Source organism: Accipiter gentilis, chromosome 1 (assembly GCF_929443795.1).
Source record: "Accipiter gentilis chromosome 1, bAccGen1.1, whole genome shotgun sequence".
In the NCBI taxonomy this organism is placed as follows: Eukaryota; Metazoa; Chordata; class Aves; order Accipitriformes; family Accipitridae; genus Astur; species Astur gentilis.
In genome coordinates, this window is record NC_064880.1 from 14,883,381 (window position 1) to 14,910,393 (window position 27,013).

Below are 27,013 nucleotides of genomic sequence, written 5' to 3' on the forward strand. Positions count from 1 at the left end.
AATTCCTGTCTCTATTTTTCAAGCTGGTGTTTCAAAAGAAGAGAAGAGAAAGAGCTGGTATCATCACCATGTTCTTACGCTGTACGCCTCGCTTGTGATACAGCAACTGATTGTTTAATTGTCCACTTAGTTCAAAGTGTATTGCCTTGGAGTCCAATTTTAAAATCTTTTTATTGCTACTTATATCTCAAGGAAATGTCTTCCTCTGCTCTGGATTCATCAGGATCTCTTGCATAATTGTCTCTGTAAACATCTTGCATCTCTCCAGAGAAGACCAGTGCTCCCCAATCTTCCAACCCCATCCTTGTGTTCCCCGGGGCTCTGCTGTCCAGCTAGGAGTTATGCAGCTTTAGCTGCTCCAGGTCTACTAAGAGACATGAGCTTAGATCCTGTCCCTGCTTGTCATTGATAAATGTGGATGGCAGTGGAGGGTGTAGCCATTTCCCTTCTAGCTCCTACCTGTCTCACTTCATTGTGGTTATGCTCTCCATCGTGAACCTCATGGCTTCTCAGGTCTTTGAGGCTTCATTTTGTTAGGGATGCTGATAAAGTGAGGTCTGTGGTGTGCATTTTTGGACTGGCATGAGTCAGTTTCCTGCATGGGAATGAGGGTGCTGGAGATCAGAAGGAAGATGAGGGAAAAATGCCATTTTGCAGGGTGATCTCAAAGGGACGTTTGCCAGACACAGCAGGGATATTCACACAAGGATGCTTCTAGATTGAAGTGCCTTACTCTAAAGTTTCCCTCATGGGCAGCAGACTTACTTAATTACACTTCAAAACCTTCAGAGTGACGTATGTTTGGTCCTTTGGCCCCGACACCAGAAGGACTGCCTGTACGGACAAGAGAGATCTTTTACTCTCCTTGGTGCTCGTGATTACCAGCGGCTGGCTCAGCCTGCTGTGTAACTCATGTTGGCCGAGGGGTGCAGTGAGTGCAGGTAGCCTTCTCCTCTGGCAGGGTATCTCCTTTAATTTTCTAGGGCAGTTCTGCGCTAAGGTATACAAGAGAATCACAACAACACTCAAAATGGGTGCCTTTGACTCTGCAGGTCTCAACAGTCCTCTGTGCCAGTTGCTATCTATCTGGCCCAAAGCAGTGGGAACTCCTGTGCTAAACCATGAGCTTTTGCATTTTGACCCCAAAATGCAGTGCCCACTCATGGGCTGTGACCAACTGTGCTGAGGAAAGCTCAGGAAAGTCAAGTCTCCTTCAACGAGACTGACAGCCACGTACTCCACCTAACACTGCCATCCCCTTTGGGAACATTGGGTTTTTGACCACTGCTATAATTAATAAATGTAGTACAAATGTAGTAAGGTGTCCTTGTTGGAGGGGTTCGAGATAAAGCTGTGCCTGGGCAAGAGTCACAGGTCGTCTTTGGAGACTAAAGAGCAAGGTAATCAATTACCACAAGCCTGCCTGCAGGCCTTTTGTAAATCTGGCTCCTTTCCATAGTAGAAATAATAGCAATGTCCTTTGCCAGGTAATTTTCCAAATGATTATTTTAAATAATATGTTGCTGCAATCCAGCAAAAGACTTTTGAGATTTATTAGAGCATTTGTCAATGAGAGGAAAAGCAGCCAGTGAACTCTGCGGGCTGGCAGTAAGCAGCATGGGGCAAGTGGCACATAAAATACTAAAGTCTCTAATTGCTCAGGTCCACTCTGTGTTTGCAGAAATTGGAGACAGGGACATACATCTCATCCCTCAGCGCTTGCTGCCAGCATCACAGGTAACCAGGCAGATGGTACAGGAGTTGCTCTGAGATGGCAGGAGACATGGAGGGGGTAGTGGTGATAGATGGCTCCTCTCCCTTCCCTGGGCAGGTCTGCACAAAAAGCAAAGGAGGTTATCTGGTCCTGGATCCTTTGCCCCTTCTTGTGGTAAAAGCTGAGACAAAGCCTGGCTTGAAAGAAGATTGTGGCTTTGCGTAGAAACTGATCCAACCAAGCCTTGGAGAGCATGCTCTTATGGGTGCTTCAGTTTACTCTGGCTATGTGTCTGCTTTTATTTTATTTTACTTTTTAAAGGCAGAATTAGGATATTGTAAACCTAGGGTGCTTTTGTCATTTCTTGACTGTTTCTTGCATTTTGGAGCAGAGAGGGGAAATCTGCGGTTGCTTTGGGACTGACAGGTATCTTATAACCATGTAGCTTGACTCTTTTTCCTATTAAATAGCCTTTCATGGCTTTGTCAGTGTTGAGGAGGTGCTTCTGGTAGGATTTGGCAGATAGTGCTGCCAGGGTGGAGTAAAAGAGCCTCAGTGAAACTAAGAATCAGTCCTATGGTTTGGGAAGAGAAAATAGCACATACTGATAGAAACACACGGCAAAAAAGTGCATGTCCACATCATAATTGCATTTTCTTTTTCATCCTTCCTCCAGGTTACCTTGCACCCCGAAACCTTCCTAGTGCAGGCTTCTTCCCATTCCTGCAAACTGTGCTGTGTGATTCAGATGCCAGATGTAAAGGCACACCGTACACACCAGAAGATCTGTTGCCAAGACTTAATGACATCTCATCTCTCAGACTGTAAGGGAATCTGAATATATCTGGGTGTTACAAGCTGTAAAGCAAAACTTGCTTTGAGGTGGCAGGAGCAGCCATGTGTGTCTGTATGTGCAAGTGTGTCCACAACAGATAGATCATCTCAGGTATCTGTTATAACAGATATAGTCTCAGATATCTGAACACTTAGAAATGAGAATATGAGCTGCAACATGGGACACTTTAAAAATGTCCCTATAAGGGACAGCTCTCAGTAATGTATCAGTTGATCCAGGCTTGATATAGTAGAAAAGAATTTTATTCCCTGAGAAAAATGCTTCTGCTCACCCAGATCAGAGCAAAGAATCTTTTTTTTTTTTTTTTGCATAATTGTGGGTTAAGTCCTGTAGGGTGTCAGTGGATAAGACTTGTACCAAGAGCAGCCCAGTGTGCTGATCTGCCACTGTGGTGATTGGTTCAGGACACTTTAGGTGGAAGTAGCAAATGTTTTCCAACAGCTCTAGTTTGAGTTACGCTTGTTCTGGAGTGACTGCTCTTTCAGTAGTTCCTCTGGGTGCCAACCAGAATGGGTGTCTTCTCTGCATGTCATCAAACATTGGGAAACAGGTGAAAACGGGGAGACAATTTTTGCCCACAGAAGCATGTAGATTTGCAGCGTGGAGCTGGCTGGCCATGTTTTGTTGGAATGTCGGTTCATTGAAATTGAAATGTTCAGTGGAGGCATTTCAATTTCATTGATGTTCCAGTCAAAGCCAAGTAGTATTTGCTTTGAAACATGCCAGCCAGCGTTGTTTCTATATCTTGCCTGCCTGGTTCTGGCACACCCCTGGGCAACATGGTTACTCTGAGGCCTGGCTGTTTAATGGAGAGCTGAATATCTGGGTGTCTCTCATACACCCTGGTTGCTCATCTGTGCTTTCAGGTGAGAGGCTGCTTCATAGTGGCTATGTCAGAGCCTCAAAATCCCCCTTGGCCAGAGCTTGAGAGTCTGAAGAGGTAAGGTGGGGCCCATGCCTTCCACCAGAGAGTCCAGCAGGCAGGATGGGGGATCCTGGGGTTGGTGGCTCCTCAGTGGTCCTCCTTATTCAGTGTGGAGGAATGGGCATTTTCCCAGGCTAAGTCAATGGTCAGGATCTGTCCATTGATTCAAAAGAGTCTGGATGGCTAAATATGTGGATGACTGAAGTAACGCAAAGTGAATCCTAATCAAATTCAAGGTCACACAGCAGAAGAGGGCAGAGCCGCCAGAGACTGGATGCCTGGATTCACAGCTCTCTACTCATTTCCTCAGTGTCATTGTCTTTCCTGGGCATGTTAAACAATGCTTAATTTGGGGTATTGAAATGAAGAAATGGGAACTTCTATCACCAAAGCTGGAGGTTTTCCATGCGTTTCAATAGCTACAAATCCTCCTTGCTTTCTGTTTTTGGTTTCTGTACAGCTGTTTAGGAAATCACTGTTTTTTCCTGCCAACTGAAAATCAAAGGATTTGGCCAAAGTATAGCTCAAGTCACATGAGTCATTAATAAGCATCTTGAAATCTATTGATGCTGAAAGTTGGCTATATGTGAAGTATCACACAACTATGTGGGTATACCTACCCTTGTGTGGTCAATGTCAGCTTTAGAAATATATTGTATTCTACAGGAAAAAACACCCAACTATTAAGTAGTCACAGCAGACCTAGCAGGATATAGCAGAGTATAAAACCTCAGCAGAAGGTTGACTGGGTAGGGGAAAGATCCAGAAGGCAACATGAATAGATGGAGTTCTGCCCCAGGAGCAGAATGACCATGGGTGAGTTTGTCATGAAGGCAAATTATTTGAGCTGTGACCCTTCACTGGATATATTATTGTCTAATATTCTAGAGTTTGTAATATTCAGCTAACACAGACTGGGGTTTTTTCCCCTACCACTGTGCAACTCACTGAAGCTCTTATTAAACTGTTTTATAACTTGCCCTAAAACTGTGTCTTACCAGTGGCCAGCAGAGAAAATGGGGAGGGTTCTTATCTTTGAATCTGTTCCTTAGAAGCATTTACTGAGGTGTGCAGGACGTGGTCACTTGAGATTTCCTTTAATAAAAGGGAACTAAGTACAAAAACTGAGCTCAACACCAACATCTTCCATCCTTTCTTTTACCCTGTAGTGAAATGTTTGGGAAGGATGAAGTAAGGTCCTGATGTCTTGAAGGATTTCTTGGTAGGGGCATGCAACCTGCTGTTACAGCTTAGAGCTGTTCCAGCTTACATCAAAGGCCTCTCTGCTCAGTCCAAGTGTCATTAACAGTGCCATGAAGTTCTGCATTGTTTCTTCTGCTGAGCATATGTTGGTGGAGGACAGAATAGGACTTGATAGAATGAGGCCGCCTTTCCAGAAGTGGGAATTTGTTTAAGATTAGACCAAATACATATGCCAAGCCTTGCTTGTCCTTGGTGTCCCTGCAGAACAGGCAACAATGTGGTCCCCTCCGTCTGTTTTGTGTCTGAGGGCACTGCAATGTGCTTCCCCAAAATACATGCGAGGCCTCTAGAAGGAATCAGAATTTTGCACAGCCGAAATTTCAACACCCCTGCCATGAGTCATGCAGTAGTTAAGTGTAAACTTAATCATAAGGAACTCTGTGAGTTGTTACAGGTGTCTTTTATTTTTGCCTTTTTTTTTTTTTCTTCCTTCCCCCAGTAAGCAGAGGAGCTCATTCAGTGCAGCCAAGGACAACCATCCATCACCATGGAGTGCAGAGATTCCTAAAAGCAGGAACGCTTCACTGGGTAGGTTATTCACTGCTCTGCAAAGTTCTGGTCTTTAAAGGCTATCCTTTGAAGCCCTCTGGACAGAGATGCAATTCTTAGAGCACTGCTAAAATGATTTGTGTGTTCCATACAGGGATGTGACCATGGCTATGACATTAGTGTAAATTCTTGAGAATAATTACAAGTAACTGTCTGTAGAAAAGACTCCTGGAATTTGTCCAAGAAACCAGGATTAAATCGTTGTGCTTCACAGGAGCAATGCGAGATCGCAGACTGTTTGGACGTTAATTAAAGACTTGGCTATTTATGGAATATTGCCCTTTTACTGCCCACAAATTGTCCATAAACAGCTTGCGATTTTTTTTCAAACATATTTCTTATTCACAGTTATCCAGCAAATAAGTCTTCCTCTGTGCCACAGTGGATATTTATTGTTGGTGATGTTCTGATGTGATTCTCTTTCCTGAAGGAACTTTCAGACTTAAATTTTCCATAAAATCATTACAATTATTATTTATTGATGGTAATGGCTAGTACTATCCGCAAGCCATCATGATGGATAGTCCTTTCTCCAGGGAGCTCATGATCAAATGAATGATTAGATTTGCATTCTCTGACTGTTCTGCCCCAGCCATTCACTGTTGCAATTAGCATTCCTGCCAATGCGCTCACTCTTCAGTGTATGGGCAGAAAAAGGCAGAATGCAAAAGGGACTGAATGCAGAGGCATGGGGGAAAAAAAAAAATCATCGAACAGTTATGGGAACTATCAGCTCATGCTGATGGCCACAGATGGTCAGGGAGGAACTCAGTTCTACCTCTTATTTAAAAAAATAAAATAAAAATCACAGGTCATAGCTTTTGCTGGTGTAAACTGGCATAGCTTCTTTGGTTTCAGTGAACTGTATAGTTTTGAGAGTGCAGCTCAGTGCAAGTGTTGGCTTTGGTGTGTGTAAACTGGGAATCTGGCAGTGTGCCACCATCTGTAGTGGGCAGCAGTGCTCCAAATCTCTGTTGGAGTCGTTTCTGAATAAAGAGTACCACCCACTGGTGCCAAAGACACCTGGAGAGTTCTTCCTTACAGGGCTATCAGCTTGAGCCAATGCGGGCTTCCTTGTAAGGCTACCTATTTCTCTTCCTGCCTGGGAGAGCTGCAGTACTGGAGAAAAGAGGTGGAAATTGATGTTGAACTGCAAGCACATGGTTAAAAGCATTTAATTTTTAAAAGTTGCAGAAGTAAATAATGTAATCCAGGATTTAATTACACCAGAAAAAACCTTAAGTAAGTAATTACAGGATGCCATTGGCTGTACCTTTGGAAACAGATTAATAATTATGGCATGCCCAAAGCTGTAGTCAGCTATCCTCTGTCATGGTTTGATGTAGCAAAGAGGTTAAAAGACATTAAGTAAAATACAGTGTTTCAAACTGTATTGCAGCATTTGGGGATTTGGTATTTCATGGAGAAAAAACCCTTCGGAATATTTCATCACCATCCAACTTGACTTCCAGCATCAACATGTTCAACAAAATCCTCAATTTTGGGAAGGTGAGTCTGTATTTGCATAATAGCTGAGTGTCAACATTTATGTATCGTTGTATTTAAAGAGTTGGAAGCTCAAAGTACCAACATACAGCTTTTACTGCTTTGAGATCTCCCCTATTATGTGAATGTGCTTTATTCTGGAAAGAGGAAGGCGGTTACTGTGGGTGGACTTTTAAGCTTTGTGGTAAATTTATTATCCTCTAAGCAGAAACCAGATAAAACAGACACCTTGGGACATAATACCATGAATTACCAAATAAAGTTGCACACAATACCCTGAGATATTTTGCTCAAAACTTGTGTGAGTTAAGGTGTTTAGAGTCTGTTTTCTTTCATGTGAAATTAAAGATATGATGTCACAGGCTTTCCCATTCAATTCATCATTTGCCCACAATACTAGTGCAGTGGTATCAGGGGCACTGTGTGTTCATTATGTAGGTGTTGACTATGTATAGGAACAACTCCTTTGTAACAGAAACTTGGTACCATGTAATGGACACCAGTATGCTTATGTTTTTGTATTAAGGGCTACAAACACTTATGCACACATTCCTCTTTGTATGAGGAGTTTGAGGGATTTCAGTGACACTGTTCACCTGTTAGAATTCTGTATGTGTGTAAGTGCTTGTAATGACAGTGCTTTTCAGATGTCACTACTACCCTTAAAAAAAAAGTCTCATCACTGCATTTAAAACCATACCAAACAGAGTATTGCTTTAAAGCTACCTTTAATGTTACATCTTAATTTTAGAGCCAGACCCAATATTCAACTGCAGCAAATCTCAAAGTCATTCTGTGTGAGGTCTTGTCGCGATACATAGCACATCCCATTCTCACTGAAGAGAAGATGGCAGCCAATATCCACCAGACATTCTGCTTTACTGACTCATCGCTTTTAGAGTCATTTACCCAAGAGTTCAAAAGTCAGCTCTCTCAGGTAAGTGCCTGGGACCTTTCCTAATATCCACATCTAGTAGCTGTGTTAGGTCACACGTGTTACTGCCATGTTTGGGAGATGATAGAACATGACCCCACCTTGCTAGGAGTTGCTCATCTCTATACCAAAGTGCAGATAGTGCATGATGAGGCTGAGCTAATTCTTGTGAATGGGATTAGCCCAAAGACCTTACAGTTGAGTACACAGCTTGGAAAGGCAAGGACATCCAGCTGTCAGGTAGTGGCCAATAAGGGTCCTCACCATGCCTAGGTCTTGTTTCTCCTCTTCATTTGTCCTGCTACAGGAACAGGTAGATAGAACAGTGTGAGGATGTGGTGTAAATAAGAATATTTAAAGCTAGAGGAGGCAATAAATTTAATCGTGTGTTACCTCAGCCGTATAACTCCATCTAGTAACTCCTGCATCTGATCCAACAATTCATGATTGAAGCAGTACTTTTCTTTGGAAAAGCTATATAATTAAAGCAAATTAATACTTTAAAGCTAATGCCTTCTTTTTTGCCAGGGTGAGGATTAATATTAATTTTTCTTGTATCCCTAGTCTTTGGACTGTTTGGGACATTCTGAATCGTAGGGCTTGTCTAAACAGAGAATTTATTGTACAGTCTGGGGTGTGAAGGTAAAGCACAGTCACTGTCTCAGTTATTGCCTGTCACTGGAGTCCTTTGAATGTATTATTTGTAGAGTTGTGTACAAGTACAGTGCAAACTGAAAAACGTAAAAAGACACACTGGCAGCAAGGGTTCTTAAATAATTTCTTGCATTGTTTTTGTTAAGGTGCAACACAACGCACAATACCAGGCAGCATTCGTCAATGAAATGGTCTCGTTTCTAATGCTCATCTCCCAAGTGCAGAATGACACCTCCCTGTGGCATCTCCTTTTGCTGGCTCCAGATGTGTTTCAGGGCAGCATGCAACTGAAAGACATAATTGATTTCCTTCAGAATCCAAGCAGGTAAAAATACAGAAAATGAGGCACTGAAAGTTGGTGGGTTTGTGTATTCAACTCAAAGGACATCATCTCTCATCTTGAAGAAAGTGTGTTAGCTTAAAAGCATGATTTATTTGAGTGATGGTATAGCTCCATAGTAATGCATCTCTAACTGTCTCTATGGCCAGTGAGCAGTGTTTTGATTTTCAATGACTCTTGTGTCACTTTTTAAATGGGAACTTGTTATGAACCCTTAGTTTTCTTCCAGCTTGCTTTGAGGAACTGTCATGCCTATGTGCAGAGAAAAGGTGGTGAGTAACAGCCACTGCCTTTGGTTGAACAAAAGCCCTCCTGGCTGGATTGTTGTTCTGCTAAAGAAAGCAGCTGGCTGCTTCTTTCTAGAAAAGCACAGAGCCAAATTCAAGTTGCTTTGGAACACCTCAAGCATTTGTAGGGGAGCCATAAATTCTCTCTCTTTTTTTTTTTTTTTTTTTTTAAAATTGATTACCTGATTTACTGCTGTTTTATCTTTCAAGATTAGTCCCAAGAAAGCAGAAAAGAGAGGTAGCCTGGTTTTTAGCATATGGGGCTTTGAATATGTCTAACTTCAAGAAGAAAGGACCAGTTATGTTCTTGCTCAATGATTATATGAAAAACAGCTGGCTTAACTGCATTAATTAACTGTGCTGAAATATTTGATGCTGTATGCAGCTGGGACAATAAAAACTCTTCTAAAATGGGCTTAGCCTTGAAAATCCCTTTCCTGGTCTGTACTTGGGCTGAAGTCTCACTGATCTCTAGAAGACTTGAGTTACTCAAGAGATTAGGGAACTCTGCTCCAAATCATCTACAGGATATGTGACTGACACTGCTATAAATTATTCTGAATAATCCACTTGTTACAGCACATGAAGGACAGCAAGAAACTGAGTGTCTTCAGACTTTTTTTTTTTCCCTTGGATACATGAGCAGTTGGGTAAAGATGCCAAAAGAGGTTGTAGAAACTTTGCCACTTTGATTACACTCAGGCTTAGAGGGACTCACTTTTCATCACTGGCATATTGCCAAGGCACTTAAAAACCTGTACATTTAATATCTAGGTAGTTTGCCATATTGCATTGTAAGAACTATTTGTAAGTTGTAATGTCCTTATCCTTAAAGGAGTCAGTAGCAGTGTGGCAAGAATTTTAATTTTATTCAGAGTTGTTTTGTCCATGCTGCTGTTTCAGTCACAGGGTTATTGCATTTTTTTGCATTTACTGGCTTGCAGAATCAAGCCTAAGAACCAGCACTGTTTGAGTGCCCAGGAAGAATTAATATTTACCGTGGTGCTCTGGTTTGCTCTACAGCTGCAGAGCTAGGCAAAGTTATCATAGGCATAACAAAGAGGCACATAGAATTTCATCACCAGAACTGTGCAGTGCTTTTATGCCTAGCATCTGGCAGTGTAACTGCATGAGTAAAGAGTTATTGCAAAGAGATTGCACAAATAATATTTTTAATGATGCTTACAAAAGCACATCTTAGCGAGCCTGGCCATGTCTTTTACTCAGGCAGTACTGACCTTCTAAAGAAATGCTGTACAGGGATTTTTTTGTAGTATAAATATGAAGATACAGAAGAAAAGAACTTTTACTCATTGTGGCATCTGTATTAACCATGTGATAAACGCCACCACTGTGAAACCAACTTCAAAGTCATGAATACTATAGAAAGTTTAGGAGAAAATTTTATTACCCATACCACCCTGGTTTTCAGATAGAATTCACAAATGCTCCTGTTTGTTGCTTTAAGATAGTTTCTCAGAGAAGCACATAAACTGAACTTTTTCTCTAAAGCCAATGTCTGCAAAAGCACTGCAAGACTGAAATAAAAGGGCAACAACAATACTTGTTTCCATGTTTTCTACCTTCTGATCTGTATATGCGCCCACTTTTGACAAGCCTATGCCTCCCTCCTCCTTGGCTCTGCCTTTGCTCAACTAAATATGTCTTTTATAACTGCAGTTTCTTACCCCTCTTAACCCTCTAAGACTTTTACTAACAAGCACCTCTGCAAAATGGAAATGGTGAGCACCAAGTCCACAAAACCTGCATGGAGACATTATGTTAAATGAGGAGAAAAGAGATCCCTGGCGCTCTGTCCTCACTAGAAGTCTGTTCCCACAAATCAGTATGTATTTATTCATGCCACTGAAATCACCTCAGCTAGGTTCTTTGTGTAGAACCTGCAGAACTTCAGGTAGGCAAGAGATTGTGCATTATTTCAGTGACCCTATGCCCACAGTGAAAAGCTATTCTTTATACAGGAGAAGCAAAAGGGACTAATAATCACCTTGAGGTTTTCAGTAACCTGCACACATTGAACAGACAGTCTTTTAAATTATGTCCTCTGTGATACAATATGCCTGATTATCACCTCGTTCTTTCCTAAGACTGAAAAACATTCCTTGCTTTCCTGTCAGCCTGATTGTTACAGTATAAATGAGGAAAGAAGGAGAATTGGAAATGGTAACAGTTATTTGTGATTGCTTCTTCCTTCCCCAGATGTTGTCCCCTAGGGATCCCTGCTCTCCCTGGAGCCTAGTCTGCTCGCTTCTTGGTTTCTTTTAGGAAGAGATTCACCCGCAGCAGTGAATCACTGGGCTGGCATATCACCTTAGTGTTTTCTAAGAGCTATTGTGAGGATTTAAGTGGTCTATAGATTTTACATAACCCTTTGAATAACTCCACCTAATGAATGCAACACATATGTTTGTGCTAATATACTGCCGTGGCTTTCCCATCAAAGCCCTTTGCATTTTGTGCATGATCAAACAAATAATTAAAAATAGGGGCAATGAGTTGTCTGTCAGACGTTTTAAGAATGATAGGCTGTACTCCAGCTGTTTCCTATTTGAATGCTTGTTTTATTTCTTCCCATAAACCTGTAACCACAATTTATTTTTCTTGTTTTTTTCTTCCCTTTAGTGTTATGCTGGCAGCTCAGAATGTCTCTGCATTACCTGTGACTGATGATAGATTCAAAACTGTTCAGAATGGGGTTACAGATCCTCCATATTCCCTGAACTGCTTGGAGCAAGGTAAGACGCCTGCATGTAGTTATATCTCTGCTGAAAACCTGTGGTGCTAAGGAGAAGCAAACTGCAGGCTAATAAGTAACCATACAGATTACATACTGTTCAGGGCTCAGCATAATGAATTCTTCTTTCAACTTTTTACAAATGTGAATAAAATACCTCATTTCAAATGGAAAAATAAAAAAGCTTGGTTTTGTCAGTAGACAATGAATTAACATGAGTTTGCAGTCTTGGTGGAAATGGGGAGCAGTAATTTTTTACTGTGATTTGGGGGGGGGTTGGTCCAAATCAGCCTCTAGTTGGGGTTCTGTCAAACTCACCTCAGTATATCAAGGTAGGGGCTGAGGCTGAGTGGCACAACAAGGTGTATATGTCAAGATTAGCCATTTCTCTAAACCCCTGTTGGCTTACAGCAGAGAAAGAGTCCTCGGCATCTAGTTCTAACTGAGGTTATGTGAATGGGCAAGGGAAGGGTACAGCATCTAAATGCTACAAGGGACGGATTGATAAATGCCATCCATTCTCTAGCTCTTGTTTGATGGAGATTGTGGAAGTTGGGGTGGATAAGAAGAAAGCAGATTAATGCAGTGCAAGTAAGGAAAACATGGAGATGTGGCTAGTGAGAGGACTGGATGTGTGGGCATACCAAGATGGGTGTAAATGGCTATGGGAGACATAAATGATGCTGCAGTCAGAGCCTATGTGTGGGTAGTAAAAAAGCATTCCCAAATGAAGGGAAAGAAACAATAATAAATATTAGGCCAGCTTGTGCTGCATCACTGATGGGGAAGTGCTCCTAAAGCAGGAGGAGAGCTCCATTAGCACCCAGATCACAGGGGCATTGAACTGTTCCATAGATGGAAAATAATTTCTATGATGACAGGTAACATGCTGACTTCTTTCAGAAGGCCAGGAAGATTTATACCCTAAAAGAGCAATCAAATTTCTAACCAGGATCTTGTGTCTTGTCGTAGGAGCTTAACTTCATACATGCATGTTATCCTTAATAGATTTGCTACAGGGCTCTTTTCAGTTTCCAAATTAATGTGATCTTGTCCTAGTTTCAGCTGTGCTAGAGTTAATTGTCTTCCTAGTAGCTGGTACAGTGCTATGTTTTGAGTTCAGTATGCGAAGAATGTTGATAACACAGTGATGTTTTCAGTTGTTGCTCAGTAGTGTTTAGACTATAGTCAAGGATTTTTTCAGCTTCTCATGCCCAGCCAGGGCACAAGAAGTTGGCACAGGACACAACTGGGGCACCTGACCCAAACTGGCCAACAGTGTATTCCATACCATGGGACGTCCCATCTAGTTTAGGAACTGGGGGGAGTGGGGGCGGGGAATCGCCCCTCGGGGACTGGTGGGGTGTTGGTCTGTGGGTGGTGAGCAATTGCACTGTGCATCAGGTTTTACTTCTTTTCCCGATTTTCTCCCCCATCCCACTGGGTGGCGGGGGGAGTGAGTGAGCGGCTGTGTGGTGCTTAGTTGCTGGCTGGGGTTAAACCACGACAGATCTTTACTAATATACTCTTTACATGTTTGTTGTAGATAAAGAAGAAAACATGATGACCAGATATATTTGTAATCACTTTGTTAACTGGAAAGACAATCAGACTTTAGTGTCTGAATTGGAGGAAGTTCTGAGGTAAGACATTAGCTACAGAGATATTACTAAGAGTATAATTCAAATCTATGATCTTTGCTCTAAATCACTTTACATTTCCACTTGCATTGATTTCGTATTCACTAAAATGTTTTGGGTTTTTTTCCCCCTCCAGAAAAATAAAGTCACCAGAGATTGGTGGAAAAGACTCCAAGAGGTCCATTAATTCAGGTGATTTAGAAGCCATACAAAAGTCTCTACATCGTCTAAAAGGCTTTGAGAAAAAAATGAATAGAAGTGAATTAAAAAGCTTAACTCTATTCAGAAATTTGAAGAATGAAACATTACAGAAATTGTATGCAATTCTTGAACTGGGAATGAATCCACATCATGATTATAAATTAAAGGAACCATATAATAAGGAAATAATTGATGAAATCTATAACTTCACATCACTGCAATTACAGAGTGACTTTAATGGGACTTCCATTTTCAATATAATGACCCAGTGGAAAGAAATTCAGAGTGCTTTAAAATTAGCTGCAATGATTTGGAATCCAGTTCTGTTAAATAATTCTAATTTTAGTACAGCGCAAACTAAGGATCCTCTCAAAATGTTGCTCTCCACTAGCATGCCATCATTTCTGGAAGACTTCAGAGACCGTTTAAATGGAATGCACGAAATACTGTCTTTGTTTTCTGATTATCTCCTTAAGCCTGTGTCCTACAGAAACTTTCCAGACCAGCTCCTAGCTCTCCAGAAGATGTTTTTTATAATGACGGACACCAACATAGGTTATCAGTACTTACTGATGCCTGTGTTTGAACTGATGCGGAGAGTAGAAAGCTCCATGGGTGAAGCCTGGTGGGATGAGTTGAATGCCTATTGGCGCATTGGAGAAAAACTGAGATCGATGAAGTGGAATAACACAAGCATCACAGCCTATGGGCAGTTTTTAGAGGTATTAAACAGCCATTTACAAAAGCTGAATAATAATCCAAGTAGTGTCTTCAGTGGACAATTGGATCAACTGTCAGAATTTATAACAGCCGTGTTTAAAGAGTTTGGGGAAGATTCTGAAGCAGTCAATATCTCACTAGTCAGTCAAGCCATACAAAAGACCTTGTACATATTAAAAGACTTACAGCTGAATTATAATGTCAGTAAATTAAAATCTATAGATATTTTCTTTAATTTTGACAATAAAACCTTTGAGAGCTTGTCTGAACTTCTGAGGACAGGAATGAAAATCCTTCATTATACAAGTGCCAGTGAAACTTCAAGTGAGGAAATAATCAACCCTGTCTATAACTTAACACATCTTCTACTGCAGGAGTTCAGCCAGTATTCCTCACAGCACAATACTTCGCTAGAGGCAAAGATTTGGGAGTTCTTACATTTAGCCTTGAGTCCTTTCCTTGAAAAGAGCAACAATGGTTATAGGACACCCCAGAACTGCTCCGCTCAGGATATGCTCCACATAACACTTGAGATGCTGTTTGAAAATGCCACTCTAAGCAAGTCCTTAGCCGGGAGCCCCTGCAAACCCCTCTTTGATTCCATGGGCATGGAGGGTGGAACAGGATGCAATGACACCTTTACAAAAATGTTCCAGCTTGCCATAACAAACCTGAAACTGTCTCCAGAGCTTGCTGCCGTCTACAAGAACAGCAGTGAATGCTTTTCCAAGGAGCTGTCGTGCATCATCCAGTCTCTGCAGTTTACTCTGAGTTTCCTTTCCAAATTAAACCTTGTCTCTGAGCTGGAAAACTCTTGGGTAGAGGAGAAAGTGAGAGCTCTGACTGCTGTCACAGAGGGGCTGCTGCAGAGTAATGCCTCCTGCCCCGTCCCAGTCCAAGATGTGGGTGGTGTTCTCCCATCTCAGCTTTTGAACATGCTCCTTCCTTTCATGCTGAGTGAAACAGTACTGAACTCCCTAAATGTCTCTGACAGCTCAGCAGACTGGCATAGGCTGCCTGTGTTTTCCCATCTGTTACTGACTGTTTTCATTAGGAACAGCAGTATATATGAACTGTTACAGGTGGGCAGAAATGCTTCCAACCAGTCTGAGTGGAGACATTTCTCACAGCTGTGGCATGCCACTGGCAACATGTTGACCACCAAATGGAACCTAACAGAAGTAGGTGAATATGTGAAACTCCTGGAAATTATGAAGAAAGCTCTAATTCTTGTGGACTTTGGGGTAGCTCCTGGAAAAACATTAGTATATCAGATCTTTCATAATTCTAGTGGAGGAATTAAACCCTCAGATCTGAATTACTTGTATAGTTCATTAAAACTCTTCTTCAATTCAACTTCTGCCACAAACAGCACATTGGACTTGGAAAGAATATTTCAAGAAATATTCCCACTGTATGAAGTTGATGGTGAAGGATTGTTCTACCCTAATCCCTATGGAGAAGAAATTCAAGATGTTCTAACTATGGCTGCAGTGATTTGGAATCAGACAATGATAAAAAGGACTCATTTTAATACAGAGAAAGCATGGGAGGTTATCAGGATGATTGGACTTCATGCAGTCTCACTTGAAGACACTGAAAATTATCTCAGCACAAACGAAAAAGTGTCATCATTATTTTCTGACTTCTTGTTGACCCTGGTAACTTCTGAAAATTTTGCAGAACAGCTCTTGTCCCTTGAGCAGCTTCTTGCTGCCATGGCAAAGCTGAATACCAGTGATCATTATCTGCTGATGTCTTCTTTGTCTAAGCTAATGCAGAAACTTCAGAGTTCCCCTCATGGAAGGCAGGGAAATGAACTTCATGCTTTCTGGCATATTGTTGAAGTACTCCAGTCCATGAACTGGGATAGTACAGACAGTCTCACTACCCAGTCAATTCTAGACATGCTGCAAAATCAGTTCAGTACCATGAAAAATGATTCCAGTCTTCCCTTCAGTAAGGAACTGAAGCAGTGGATAAACTTTGTATCCTTCATGTTTGAGCTGTATGGTAAAGAAGACTCCAGAGGAATGAACATCTCCATATACTCACAGGCCATGCAAAGCAGTATCTTAATTTTAAAAAGTTTGCAGAAAAGTTATAATATCAGTGAGCTCGAAACTATCAGCCTATTACTTGATTCTTCGAGTAACTATACCCAGAGGCTGATTGAAATATGGAGAGCAGGAATCAAAGTCCTTCATGACACCAACTTAAACAAAACTTTTGAAGAAAAAATGGATATTGTCTACCATTTCTCACACTTGCTGCTGCAAAAGGAGTTCAGCCAGTATTCCTCACAGCACAATACTTCGCTAGAGGCAAAGATTTGGGAGTTCTTGCATTTAGCCTTGAGTCCTTTCCTTGAAAAGAGCAACAATGGTTATAGGACACCCCAGAACTGCTCCGCTCAGGATATGCTCCACATAACACTTGAGATGCTGTTTGAAAATGCCACTCTAAGCAAGTCCTTAGCCGGGAGCCCCTGCAAACCCCTCTTTGATTCCATGGGCATGGAGGGTGGAACAGGATGCAATGACACCTTTACAAAAATGTTCCAGCTTGCCATAACAAACCTGAAACTGTCTCCAGAGCTTGCTGCCGTCTACAAGAACAGCAGTGAATGCTTTTCCAAGGAGCTGTCGTGCATCATCCAGTCTCTGCAGTTTACTCTGAGTTTCCTTTCCAAATTAAACCTTGTCTCTGAGCTGGAAAACTCTTGGGTAGAGGAGAAAGTGAGAGCTCTGACTGCTGTCACAGAGGGGCTGCTGCAGAGTAATGCCTCCTGCCCCGTCCTAGTCCAAGATGTGGGTGGTGTTCTCCCATCTCAGCTTTTGAACATGCTCCTTCCTTTCATGCTGAGTGAAACAGTACTGAACTCCCTAAATGTCTCTGACAGTTTAGCAGGCTGGAATAACCTGTCCATGCTTTCCAGTGTGGCACAGGATGAGCTCCACGTGAGCAATCTGCTGCAGAGACTCCAAGGCACCTTCAGCCTCACCAAATGGAGTTATTACTCAAGCTTCTGGGATGTGGTTGACAGTTTCCTAAACACCAAAAGGAATCTAACTGAAGCAGCTGCCTTCTTTGCAAAGGTGTTGGAAGCAGTGGCAAAGAACTCTGCCAATGATGTTTCAGCTCTAGAAATCACAGAAGCCAGTCGCTATATTCTCAAGAGGCTGAACTCCTCTGATCTGCTAAATGAATTCAATATACATTCCAGTTCGGCTTTTTCCAACAAAACTAGTTTTGACAGTGTGATTGATATTGTTGCTCGTCACTTCATTGTCATGGCAGAAGCCCTGTATAACAAGACCCTACCTTGGACTCAGAGTGACAAAACTTTGTCACCAACCAGTTTGATTACGCGGTGAGTTTGCTTTTTGGGTATTCTAATTGCATTTGTAGGTAGTGACCACCATTCTCGTTCCAGCATGAGAAGTATGTAATTTTCTTCCAGTGGAGCAACTTAAGCCTGAAATCACCATAATTTAGGATACTAGGTGTAATGTGGGTTATATTGAAGAAGAAGAAATTTCTCCTTGAACTGAACAAACAGCTAAAAGTGAGGCTTTCAAAAATTTTGAAGGAGAATCCTGTAGAAGCCTTGCCACCGGTGGTAAACTCTTTGGAAACCCTTTCTTTGTGGTATGGCTCTCTAATTTTTGATTCTCAGTCTCCCCTAGGCAGGCCTTTTCATCTATATATTGCATCCTCAGTGAACCTTTAAAGTGTGTTTTCTTATCCATATGGTTTGAAAGTGAATGACAGCTTTGGGAGATAACAGCAAAAAGAATTGATGAAATAAAATTGGGAGTATACCCACTTAGGAGGTGTCATGGGAGACACATGGCTTTATCTGGAATTCTTATTTACAATGTCAAGGAACAGCATCTACACAGCTGACAGGTTGCTCACCAGTATACCTTGTTTCTGAAAGAGATGCTGGTTTAACATCCTATCTTATTTTTCAGATTTCTGTTTTTAGAATTTGAAAACACCATCTTACAGGTGACAGTGAATAACAGCTATAACCCTTACCTGATGTGTTTAATAAATGCTGCTGAAATTGAAGACAGAAAATTGACAGGTAATCATGATTTCATTAATGTTTTGGGACCTCAGCTGGAATACGTTGTGCCTGTCTTTTTAAAGTGTTTTGTCTAATGATGGGAAGGAATGGTGCTATGTGTTTTCATCCATTGGCAACTAACTGGAGCTGTGAGACCTTGGGAAGCAGACTCCCTTTTTGTTTGAGTAATGTCACATTGTGGATTTAAGTTTTCCATCCAACTCTATCCAAAAGACACGTCTGTTCTTCACTATGTGATGGCAGGTTGCTGACACTCAGATAAAGAAATCTTACAAATAGAAACCTATATTCCCTTCACAGCTTTATGTAGCCATAAGATAACAGCAGTTATTTGTGAGAGTTAACATGGTATTTCACATAGATATTCATCTTATGAGCTTATTGTAAGATCTGAGAGGTTCATCTGCTCACAGAATAGAGATACTGCATGTGCTCTGAAGGGCACTGTCAGAAGTCCTGTTACCGGTGTGGATTTCTTTAGAACCAGAGCATCTACTCAGACTGGATCTGTTATAATCCAGATTACAACCTGGGTCTTGGTCTGTGATTTCAGAACTCCTGAGCCATGTGAATTTGGTAGGAAATAGCAGTGCTCAGTAGGCCTTGGAATAAAAGTGCTGATATTCCCATCTGCGAAGTTTCTGCAAGTCTGGTATTTCTGTCTCAAGTAACTTTTGTTTTCTTCCTTGCACAGAAAACACCACACTGCTTTTGAAGCAAGCTCATCTGAAAAAGAACCCTTTCATGCAAAATAATACCTCTGAGAAATATTCATCCATACCAGAGCTCCTGAAGCTAAAAGTGAGTCTGCTTAAAATGCTGACTTGAAGGACATCCCGCAGTGATACATGAATGTGCAATAGAGGTTTTGAAACACAGCATATGGAAAAAAAGTTTCTTAAAAGAACAGCTGATAAAAACTAGAACTGAAACTGTTTTCTGCCTGCTGCCTGTATTTAAAGGTCACCATTAAACTGGGCTGAGGAACTTGTTCTTATATGAGTCCCTACCCAGTGTACACCCACTTTTCTGAGAAGGTAGAGGTGTTCCTATCCTCCCAGTCCGTTGGGTAGAATGGCTTCTGCTTTCCACCAGCCATCCCAAAAGGATGAGCACTGGATAGGTTGCCAGTGGAAGCATATTCCTTGTAAATCAGTGCACCAGTATTTTTAAAGTTCAGTACTTTGAGACTTAGCAAAGCACCTTGCAGAGCTGAGATTGTTCTAGGATGCCTCTGCTTCATTTGAGAAGTATGAAGGGAGGAGTTCTCAAAGGTACAAATAGCCTTTAGATTCCTGTGCCCTGCTGAAAATCAGTGGAATTGTGCATACCCAGTTGGCAGTTATAAGGATGACTAACTTAGTTAGCACTGTGCATAAGGAGCTATACAACACCAGCTTGGCTGGAGTCCAAGACCCCATGTGCTCCCTTAGCCCTAGATGTCTCAGAACACTATAATGGTTTCTGAGATTAAGCACCTAAGGAATATTGATTGATGGATTTCCCTCACCAGCTTTGGATTTGGCAATGCCTCATTTGAATAAAATCCTTCTTACACCATACATACATGACTGCACTAATAGCTGCTTCATATATCTGTAACAATAATATGATGAGTCTCAGTGTGGCAGGTACTTATGGGCACAAAACAGAAAACAGTTCTTGCCATAAGAGACTGATAATGTAAATAATGATGTCAGACAAGAGGGAAGCCCGTAATAGCAGAGTAGGCAAAGGACTATAATTTTACACAGGTTGGCAGATGTGGAAGTCCTGACTTCTAGCCAACTCTGTTTTGTATGCTGTAGTAAGGATGACCTGGTGGTATCTGGAAGGCTAAACCTGTTGCACAAGGTAGATTTATTTGGTCTCTGGGAAGATTAATTGGTTAACAGGTAAGTCTAAATGGAGTATTGCTGTGTATGCGTGTTGGACAGGGGAAATGATATGTTAAGGCTTGCAAGGTTTATTAGATCCTGTGCAATGTTGTGTAGTCAGGTCTGCTACCAACTCATGTAGGAATGATTGTTATGAACTGTTTTGTTGGAGACCTTTTGAATGAACTAAAAAATATATATTAAAATTTTAATCCTAGAGAAAAATGGAAAAAGGGCAGCTAGACTCTCCAAAACTTGCCTTTTATAATTCTGTCATCTAACTGGTGTTTGTGCATTTGTCTTCCTTTTCAAAATTTCCTTTGAAGATCTCTCGCCTCTGGGATCTGACAACACTTCTTTGTGACTATGAGAGCTTTAAGTCAATACAGCATATTTGCCATCTCCCTAATGTTGGCTTTGGAGAACTGTGTGAACAAAGTCAATCTCATGAGCAGCTCCTCCGCACCATTGAACTGAGCAATCAAGTTGTGACCAATGTACTGAATCACAGAAGGATCTCCCAAGAACTTCAAAATATACTGATTGGGGATGCCACAAACATCCAGACACAAATGAAGTGGTGAGGCTCTCCCTCTCAGTTAGACTGCTTTACTATTCTATTTATGAAATGATGAAATGGCTTCTTGCCTTCTTTTCATATTCCCAATTTTGTTCGTTGTTTTGTTTTTCCAATTTAGGCTTCAAGAAAATGTACCAGAAATTGCTTTCTTTCAAGAGATTCTGCAGTCTATGTCTACTTTGAATTCCGTGTTGAACATCACTGAGAATTTAACAGATTCTAGCAAGCAAGGTAGTTTTCTGTATTTACTTTAGAGTGTTGGTAAACACCATCACTGGTACCATACTTTCTGCTGGAAATCCCAAGACTTGCTTAGCTGCCAGGACGAAGTGATATTAATGAAATAACCATACACGATGTCCTTGGGATCCTATATCTAGGGTAGTTCTAGAGCCTGTTCTAAATCGCCCTTGGTTTTCTGTACCGCCCAAATAGTCCTATGTACTGAAAGTCCCAAGTCTCTTTGCATTTGAGCAACTTTTGCTATCGCTGGACCTGTCAACTGCAGCCCACAAATCGGACTGTAAAACCTAGGAAATATGACTGTATTTTGCAAGTTGTTGGGTTTTTTTTATCAGCAGTGATGTACCACACTTCTGTACTTTACCTAAAGACCTCTCTGTGTGCTTGAGATTGCTGTATGTCTGGAGAAAGCTGCTACATCAGTTGTTCTTCGTTCTTTACAGAAAAGTTAAGAAATGTGTTTAAAAATGTGGACCAGCTCAAAGAGGATCTCAGAAACACAGCAGGAATGTCCACAGCCAGTATTGATGCTCTTCTGGAAGCATCTCTCCCAGAAAACAGCAGTCAGGTAAGTTTGCTGTCATCCTGGTAGAGATCTTGTTGCTTTCTACCTCTCAGACCATTAAACCCAGAATTCGTTAGTGAATGCAGCTAAGCAGATCACTGCATGCATGACAGCACAGAGAGGTAGATGATCCCACAGGGACAGACAGCATAGCATGTTATGGATCAAAACAGCCATCAGAAATGTAGTAAGAGCAGTCTTTGACGTCAGTTCAGCCATTGGAGACCAAGAGCCATATGGTCTTTTTGGCTGTCACCAGTAGCTGGTAAGCAGCCATGTACTGCCTGGTGAGTGATTGCTCTGATCCGTTGCAAGGGCACAGTTCACTGTAACAGACTAATGAGGACTGAGTGGGGTCCTTGGTGGGGTCCTCCGTGCTGAGAAATTGTTGCAGTCCAGATGGGAAAGCACACTTCAAACGACAATTTATGAGAGCACTTGGGGTCCAAAAATAGCCTCCCATAATGAGAGATGAGCTTGCCTTCCTCAACCTCCTGCGCAAGCAGAGCTCCAGATGCTTTTCTCCTTCCCAACCATCTTGTCTGGACTGAGCCCCGAAGAGCGCACTCTTTTCCAAACTTCACAGGCATCAGTCAATGGGAAATTGAAACCACAGAAGCTTTTACTACTGTGCAAACTGGGCAGTAAAACACAATCCTTAGGATTTGTCCCTGGAAGCAGGAGTAATGGGTAGGCATTTTCTGGTTCTCAGGGTTGAAATATGACACTGCGGAAAGAACAACAGCAAGGCAAGATTAATCCATGCATACTGGAGCAAGCGGTCTACCCCCTAACAAATCTTTTCTTCCTTTTTGCAAACACAGCTCATTTCTCAGATCCTCCAGCTGGCGTCCTGTAGCATCCGTCCTGCTGACCCACAGCTGCAAACAGTAGCAGAGGAGTTCTGCAATCTGTCTCTTTCAGAGAGGACTCGTGAGACATACATCTTGGGGGTCACTCTGTTACGACACTTAGACATTTACAATTTCTTATACAAGGTTAGTGCTGGATTTGTAGAGTGCTTTCTATAGTCTTTGCTGCATATAGTGGCTGAAAGGTCATAAAATATCATTGCAGTGGCCAGAAGCTATACTGATTTACACAAGCCAAAGATCAGCCTTTGCTCATGCAGTAATTTTTATTGCATATCCATGCTGTGACAGTGTGGATATAAATGAGGATCTCAGCTGGTGTAAACCAGCAAACCTCATTTAAAGGCACTGGACCTACTCTAAATGCCTCCCTATCTGCTAGTATCATTTATATGCTGTCACAACCTCTTGAGCATTCCTAGCTCTGTTCAGGCTTCCCAAAAATAAGGCACTGGGCTAAATTTTTTTATTCCTTGAAAAGGAAAGGCCTGGAAAAAGTCCTGTAAAATATATTTTCCCGATCTAGTTGGCACTGCCAAGTTACTAAATGATTCAAATATCCCATGCACACGACTATATAAACAGCATGTAAAAATACCATTCACGGAGAAGTGCATATTGAATACATATTTTAAAATGCTACAGAAGTGATCCTGGGGAAAAGAAGTTATTAAATGAGAATGCCAATGAATTTGGCTCAGGTCAAAAGTCACTCGTAGTGTTTGACATATATGTTGTGTGAAATGCTACCTCTTAGAGACTCAAATTATATCCCAGCCAATATCTGATACACATTTCCCAGCTGCAGGTGTTTGGAAACATGCAGTTTTCAGAATATGTAATATTCTCAGGGGACTGGTTTGCAAAAGCGCTTGGGGATTTAGGAATACAAATCCCATTAATTTCCTATGGGACATCCGCTCCCTAAGCCTCCTAACAGTTTTAAAAATCCCACAATCTTTGTCTTGGAATTAATACAATATGGGTGTGTACATGCTTGTGTGCACAGATTCTTGCTAATCATAATTTATTTCCTTCCTGCCTCTTGTAGATGTTTTTCCCTAAGGAACTTCAGAAACCCGTGGACAAGATGTTAGGCCTTCTGACAAAAATGAAATATTTCAGACACGAGGTTGAATCTGGCGTTGATCCATTGCTACAAGCTATTCATTCTTTGAAGAAGCTCCGGCAGTCTAGAAATGTGCCACTGACTAAGGTACGTGTAGTCTGCGTGTGCTTTGGAGGCAAAACGCCACTGGAACAGTTTCCACGGGAATTTCTTACCCTACAAGCCAAAGGTGCATTAAATCATAGATTACTGATTCTCTTTAAAGCAGCGGTGTCCTAAGAAGAATCTCTATCAAACTTATATACTGCCTTCCTGGGAGAGCTTTGATTTGGAACAGTGGGGCCATCATGTGCTTATGACAGAGGGGACAATAGGAACATATGCTGTGGGAGGGACACTAGGAACAAAAATACAGGGGATGAACAACTGTCTTGAAGGAGGGTAGAATTCCAACAAAATACTGGAAGGGGTCAGCTTGTGAAAACAACTGGAGAACTGCCCACTAAAGGCTATCCAAAGCCACGTAAGTCAACAGCAAAAATTTGCTCTAGCTTTAGTGTGCATTAGATTACACCTAAAGCCTCAAGACTGCCCAAAACATTCAGTACAAACCCAGTCCTGCTCCAACGGCTGCACTAATTTCAGGTTGCACTAACTTCATCCAGCACTGAATCCAGTCTCTCTGATCCATAGTCGATGACAGCATAGATCACAGGAATTGCTTCTGGTAATTACTTTGCCTGTGGATTGCAGAACCATGTGTAGTGGAATAGATGGGATAGGGAATGGGCAAATCTGTGTGATAAATTCTGTCCTGTAACCCAGGGTGTATGTGTGTCACCAGGCACACATTATAGACAATTCCTGTACACACGTTATAGGCAATTTCCATATTAGATCTCATACCTGGAAATGAATTTACCACCTCTGTCATAGCAGAGGTTAGCCAAAAAAGCATGATTTCCATGCAAAGTCCCTTTTCTTTTTAGAGACAAACTTCTCATAAGAAAGCAGTCTAAAAATGTTCAATCCATGCCTTCTAATTTTTTATTTTTTTTTCTCTTGGAATGGGATGTTTTAGCATGCAGGTTTTACTTGCATTCTGTCTTTTCTGCAGGAATTGTTTAAATCAAACAACTTTAGGATAACACGTGACACATTTAAGTCCATGTCAAAAGTTCTCTGCAACCAGGAGATCACACCGCTGTTTTTTGAGTCCTTGCTTCCAGATTTTGGAGACCCTGTAAGCAACAGTTCTTCTGTGGAGGATGTCTATGTCCAAAAGATGATGAGGAAATATGGGATTCCTCATGACTCCAGTAAGTCTGGCTTTTCCTTAAGGCAAAAACATTTCAGAGCCAAACTCTGCTGTTTCCAGAGAGATCCAGTGCTGAACTGTTTCCCTGTATGTCTCTGGTGGGCTGTAAGTGCTCATGATTTATGCTAGCTGAAGATCTGCACTGCCTTAACTATTGGTGTTTTATGTCCATAAATGTTAAAAGGAAAACAGCATATGTAGCAGAGCAGTGCTTGACACTGCACTGTTTTCCATTTGTTGATGATCTGGTCTTAGGGCTTGACAGGCCACTGCTTTTTCTTGATGTGTAGTTTTTCGACTGTACTGACATTATTAGCTCCTCTGAGTTCACAAAAGTCCATTTAACCTTCAAGCAGAGAATCTTGGCTCAAACAGTCAGACTCTTGTTGTTTTGAGTTCAGCAACAGGAGATCTTGGGGGTGGATTGCTTTTGTCAAGACACATTATATCAGCCAGTGAAGAGGGTCCTGAAGTCATTCACTGGACACAGCAACGTACTGGGCAGATGGCAAAAAATACACTGGTAACTTTCTTTGTCTGGTTATTCGTGCTCTGTGCAATTTGTTTGCTTTTCTCCCCCTGCAGCACCATTTTGCTTATCCTTTTACCTGGACCTGGTCAAGACCCCAAGTGGAGCCTTAATTTGGTCTTTTTTAAAACCAATGGTTCTGGGGAAGATCCTTTATACACCAGATACCATAGAAACTCAAGCAATCATGGGAAAGGTATGGCTCTGTTTACAGTCCATCAGGATATGCCCACTCAAAAGGATTGTAATTTATTTAGCACAGTCCTGTTTCTTTGAGAAGCAGAGTCTATTTTCTGACTGTTTGGAGTATTAGTCAAATTATCTTTTCCTAGTTGTATTGTTGGTCATATGAGTCATCTTTTCTCTTTGAATGAATCTTACCTCCAAAAACTTGCTGTTGGTCTAATATATGTATAAAAAATACAATTTTTTAAGGCCTTCAGTTTATGAAGTTTCACCCCTGTATTTTCAGCCAGTAGTAGAGAAGTCTTCTAGGACAAATGTTATAACCAGTACTTGTTCACAAACAGACCAGTGGTAAAAGGAAAGCTGATATCCAAGACATGCTCCAAATGTCACATATAAGGCCATATTTTTAAGTACTTGCATCGAAATTCAGTGTGTTAAGGGGCATTTTTCCAAACAGTGATAGGGTGCTAAGAAAAATCCTAAGGAAACCAAATTTGGTCTTAGCTATTTTTTTTTATTTATTTATTGCCTAAAAGCTGCAAGGTAATGAATAAATGAATCCTTATATGTTGTGGGCTTTTTTATAGTCTAATGCAACCCTGAAGCAGATGGCTGATCTAGCCCTGAAGTCCCAGGAGTGGTTGGACAAGTCTCCTGTCATCATGAATTCACTGACTAAGTTAAACCAGACAGTTCCAATGATCAAGGTATGAGATCCTACCTCCCCTGTCTCTCTTGTGGGAGGGAATTGGGAGGATGGATTCCTTCACTGAAATAAAGAGAGGTTCCAGGGACCTCAGGGACATCTTAGGTCAGCTGGGGAGACCCTTCTCAGGCTTTTGTCCTGGACTTCACAGTGTCTGTGCCTGCCTGCCTGTTCCCATAACAGAAATACTCTTGACACACCTTTCCATGCAAATCCTCCTTCTGAAGTGATCTGTTTGTAATATGCTCCCTGACATTGGCCACTCTGAGGCCTGCTGGAGGGCTAAGATGAGCAGGGAATGCTCTTCAGTTTGTGAATTAACTTTCTGCTTGATGGAGTGATCCAGCCAGCCAAGACCAGGCAAGAAATGACTTTTTCAGAAAATGAAACAGTTTCTATAATAAGCATGTAGCTCTGGGTACACACATAAGAGCTAGAAGATGTCTTTGTACCTCAGTGAATGTAAATAAAATTTCTTTTTCCTCCACTAAGGAACCTAGCCTTGCATGGATACAGAAAGCAGTAGGCTGTAATGTTTCACATACTTGCTTCCAATTGTCCACAGTAAAAATTGTCCCCTTTTCTTACAACACTATGAAAATGAGGTCTCTGGAACCCTAAAGCA

General features: G+C 41.5%; 1 protein-coding gene across 1 annotated transcript in view; it reads left to right on the forward strand.

Moving 5' to 3' along the window:
- Nucleotides 1-27,013, forward strand: part of ABCA12 (ATP binding cassette subfamily A member 12) — a gene marked incomplete at its 5' end in the record, with an annotated part of 115,755 nt that overhangs the window by 44,064 nt on the left and 44,678 nt on the right. The window contains 18 exons of the mRNA XM_049816934.1: nucleotides 2,391-2,538; nucleotides 5,198-5,286; nucleotides 6,707-6,816; nucleotides 7,565-7,750; nucleotides 8,548-8,726; nucleotides 11,672-11,784; nucleotides 13,330-13,426; nucleotides 13,560-17,717; nucleotides 18,322-18,437; nucleotides 19,135-19,241; nucleotides 20,644-20,897; nucleotides 21,016-21,128; nucleotides 21,584-21,708; nucleotides 22,530-22,703; nucleotides 23,629-23,793; nucleotides 24,764-24,965; nucleotides 25,550-25,689; nucleotides 26,270-26,389. Of these exons, the coding sequence (XP_049672891.1) occupies nucleotides 2,391-2,538; nucleotides 5,198-5,286; nucleotides 6,707-6,816; nucleotides 7,565-7,750; nucleotides 8,548-8,726; nucleotides 11,672-11,784; nucleotides 13,330-13,426; nucleotides 13,560-17,717; nucleotides 18,322-18,437; nucleotides 19,135-19,241; nucleotides 20,644-20,897; nucleotides 21,016-21,128; nucleotides 21,584-21,708; nucleotides 22,530-22,703; nucleotides 23,629-23,793; nucleotides 24,764-24,965; nucleotides 25,550-25,689; nucleotides 26,270-26,389 (6,596 nt within the window). The remainder of the gene's footprint in view (nucleotides 1-2,390; nucleotides 2,539-5,197; nucleotides 5,287-6,706; nucleotides 6,817-7,564; nucleotides 7,751-8,547; nucleotides 8,727-11,671; nucleotides 11,785-13,329; nucleotides 13,427-13,559; nucleotides 17,718-18,321; nucleotides 18,438-19,134; nucleotides 19,242-20,643; nucleotides 20,898-21,015; nucleotides 21,129-21,583; nucleotides 21,709-22,529; nucleotides 22,704-23,628; nucleotides 23,794-24,763; nucleotides 24,966-25,549; nucleotides 25,690-26,269; nucleotides 26,390-27,013) is intronic.